Raw genomic sequence first — 3,468 nt, forward strand, 5'->3', positions numbered from 1 at the left:
TGCTCCTGACTCGTATCCACTTTTATAATCTAGACTTTCCTCCATTACTTCTTCCAGCATAAAATTTTCTAGGATATTGTTCACCCTAATTTTTCTATCAACCAATATTTCTTCACAGAGAATCATGTCTCTCTTATCAATTCTATTATCATCAACCTCACACCCCTCATAGTCAGTATCTATATCTGACAAATACTCAGGAAATCTAGGCAGATCCCATATCTTGGGTATCTTATCCCTAATCCTTATCAATGCCATATCAATTTGTTTGGTTATGAAACTTCCCCCAATTGGGTGAATCAATGTGAATGAATTCATTTTGATTTACACCTCTCTGTTTTTCATCCCCAACTTTTTCATTTTTAAGCAAAAGGCTCTGAACATAAGTATTCATCCTCTTTTTCAATCTACGATTAACTCATCTAATTTGATGCTGAGTATCAATATCTCCCCGATCACCCTCACAATCGCAAGTGTGTGTCGGGTACTTAAGAACAGAAGGCCAGATCATACCTGAATTAGTGAGATCCTCGTCAGAAACGTCATCTGAATCTTCACTAGCTAGCATCCAAAAGCGGTTGCCATTCAGCGAAGGACTCATACTCTGTTCCCAGCGAGGCGTGCTGAACGACGAGGCTCTGGAGTCTCCGAGGTTGATGGTGCTGCGGCGAGACGAGCAGAGCGGCGTGGCGCCCCCGCCGCCTCCTGCGGCGCCTGATCCACCGGATCTTCGCGGATCTCGATCGGGGCCATGGCCGACCCTGGAGCTGGGAGGGCCAGGACCCCCTCTCGAGGGCGAAGCACCGATTCCCTCATGGCGGGGGCGAGGTTCGCGGTCGCGAAGATGGTGAAGGCCACCCACTTCCTCGCCACCGTCCGCACCGGCGAGTCTGCCTGATCCGCCGCCCACAGCAGCACCTGCAGTGGGTGCTTGCGCCCTTCGCGCCTGAACAACGATCTCTCCTCCTCCTCCGTCAGATTCTCCATAATCGCCTCCGCCTCCGCGTACATCTCGCGCTTGCTCAAGTACCAGGACCCGATCTCTCTCAGGCGGATCCGCAGGCGCGCATCCCTGCCCGCGAACCTCTGCATCTTCTCTTCGCTGATCTCCACCATCTCCGCCGCGAGCTCGAGCAGACAGAGCAGTGGATGAGGTGTGCGGGAGAGGAAGAGTGGGAAGGGGAATAACCTGCGCGGATTTCTTCGATCTTAATCCCCCCTCCGCCTTAATTGCTCTCCCACCGGTCGCATTTCCTCCTTCGCCGTCTCCCGAGACGCCATCCCCGCCGGTGATGTCCTTCTCGATGTGCGCAACGTGACAAGAGAACGCAACCGTAGCCCTAGGGGCCAACACGAACCCGCCCCCCGATCGCCTATCAATCGTGCACCCGCGCTCGTCGATGAGGCACACCGTCGTGGTGTGCGGGTGTAGCACCACCATGCCCCGGTGGTACTTGGGGGTCGTCGCCAATTTCAGATCGGCGGCGAACCACACCTACCACCGCGCCGTGACGGGCTCACAAAACGCGTCGCCCATCCCCCCTGTCCGATCGTCATATGCAGGGATGATCACGATCTACCGAAGAGTAGCTGGGAGGATTTATCACACATGCATTAAGGGCTGATACCTATTGTTTCGTTTCATCTCGACTGAGGAGCGCTCCGCGAGTTTGCTCTGCTGAAAATCGATTATGGAAACTGAAGTAGTTGCTGAAACAATTAGCCAGCCAATATAAATAATGGGCAAAAGCCAAGATCGACCAAGTGACTCGAAGCCAAACAATCCAGTATCTGCTATTCAATATTGATCGGTCAGAGGCAGGAATGCTTGCTGAAATCCTGATGCGCCTGTGGCAACAGGTGGTCGTCGTCCCATTCATCCCGGTAGCTGTTCGGGCGATCAGCCAGGTTCTTACACGTTGCAACGAACATGCCCTTCCTCCACCCTTCCATCCTCCCCAGCCCGCATTGCTCCGCCACCCAGTCCTCGTACTCAAACTACAAACGCCCAAATCATGAGTGCGTCTTGGACATGGGGTTAGAAGTATTGATTGATTATGCATATGTACATGGATGAATGCAAGTATGTATGCATATACGTACCAGATTGCCTTGTCCCAGATCATGAGTGCGTCTCTTGGGGCATCCGCGAGCTTCCATGTCCGAGTAGAACGCATCCACATCCCGCATCATGGCCTCTTGTGATGGGAGCTCAAGTCTTCCCGATAGAACCCCAGCCACCCACTTGCTTTGGAGCTGAAACACTAGAAAAGGGATCGTCTGCCCGGATGGACGGTACATCAGTCCGGAGATATCAACATATGCATTAATTAATTCCATATACTGAATTATTAAACAAGCTTAGTCAAGGGGATGTCTATCCATCACATGCCTACAATTATTTAAAATACAAGTTCCCTTCTTTCAGATTTGCATCTCGCGTAGCTGATGTTTTACTTCTCTTTTACTTTTATTTTTTTGCTTTTGGCAAGTTATGCGCTGGCAACAATGGACTGTTCAATGTGGGTCATTTAGCTACAATGTGTCTACGCTAGCCCATAATACATAATGTTATCCATAAGGATAGGATTTCTGGAGTAGTTTTAGCCTCATTGAAAAAAACAAGTATATAACATAATCTAGTGGAAACAATTAAAACTTGCACTAAAGTTGCATGATTTGAAAAGTGCAAGTTTAGGCCAATCAATGTGCAATTTTACGTGATTGAGGTTTTGCAAAAAATTCAGGCAACTCAGAATTGGCAAATCCGCTAAATTAATTCCCAAGTTGGCGAAATATCAAATTAACTTAAGGAGTTGATTGACCAACCCTGAAGGGCAATCCGATGAAGGAGATGTGAGGAGCCAATATTGGCGGGAACACGTGCTTGTACAGCGGGCCCACACGGTTGTCGTCCACAAAGATTGCACCGGCCAACTCGCCGTCGTCGTCGCCACCCAGGAATGGAAAGCTGTACTTGTATCTGCAAGCAAGCCAACAATCCGTCAACGCAATTAGCATAAGCGATCCATCCATCATCTGAGACATAATTTCACAATCAGTTGTAACGTACCCAGTGCAGTGCAGGATGACATCAGCTTTGATCCTGCTGCCGTCTTGGAACACCAAGCTACCGTCTTCCTCCGCACGCTCAATCTGCAAAACGTTTGCATTTGAACATTGTGCGAACATAATTCTAAATAACTAGCTAGGTGATCCTCGCTAACATGTTTGTCTTACAGATATTCAGATAAGTCACCTCAGCATCTAACCATGCAGGGGGAAAAGCACCACCTTAACATATGCAATCATGCGTGAGAAAAGGTATGTCATGATATTCATATTTAACAAATATCTTGAAATTATACAACAATCAGAGATACAATAAATTACTCCCTCCGCTCCATAATATAAGATCGTTTTGCAAGCTGTTTTAGCTTGCAAAATGATCTTATATTACAAGACGGA

General features: G+C 48.3%; 1 protein-coding gene across 1 annotated transcript in view; it reads right to left on the reverse strand.

The window, feature by feature from the left end:
- Window positions 1-1,719: 1,719 nt before the first annotated feature.
- Window positions 1,720-3,468, reverse strand: part of LOC119300495 (flavin-containing monooxygenase FMO GS-OX-like 2) — a 20,360-nt gene continuing 18,611 nt past the window's right edge. Inside the window, exons 5-8 of the mRNA XM_037577436.1 lie at window positions 3,074-3,156; window positions 2,830-2,983; window positions 2,104-2,280; window positions 1,720-1,998 (exon numbers count right to left, since the gene is read on the reverse strand). Of these exons, the coding sequence (XP_037433333.1) occupies window positions 1,813-1,998; window positions 2,104-2,280; window positions 2,830-2,983; window positions 3,074-3,156 (600 nt within the window). The 3' untranslated portion in view covers window positions 1,720-1,812. The remainder of the gene's footprint in view (window positions 1,999-2,103; window positions 2,281-2,829; window positions 2,984-3,073; window positions 3,157-3,468) is intronic.

This window comes from Triticum dicoccoides, chromosome 5A (genome assembly GCF_002162155.2).
Source record: "Triticum dicoccoides isolate Atlit2015 ecotype Zavitan chromosome 5A, WEW_v2.0, whole genome shotgun sequence".
Taxonomy (NCBI): Eukaryota; Viridiplantae; Streptophyta; class Magnoliopsida; order Poales; family Poaceae; genus Triticum; species Triticum dicoccoides.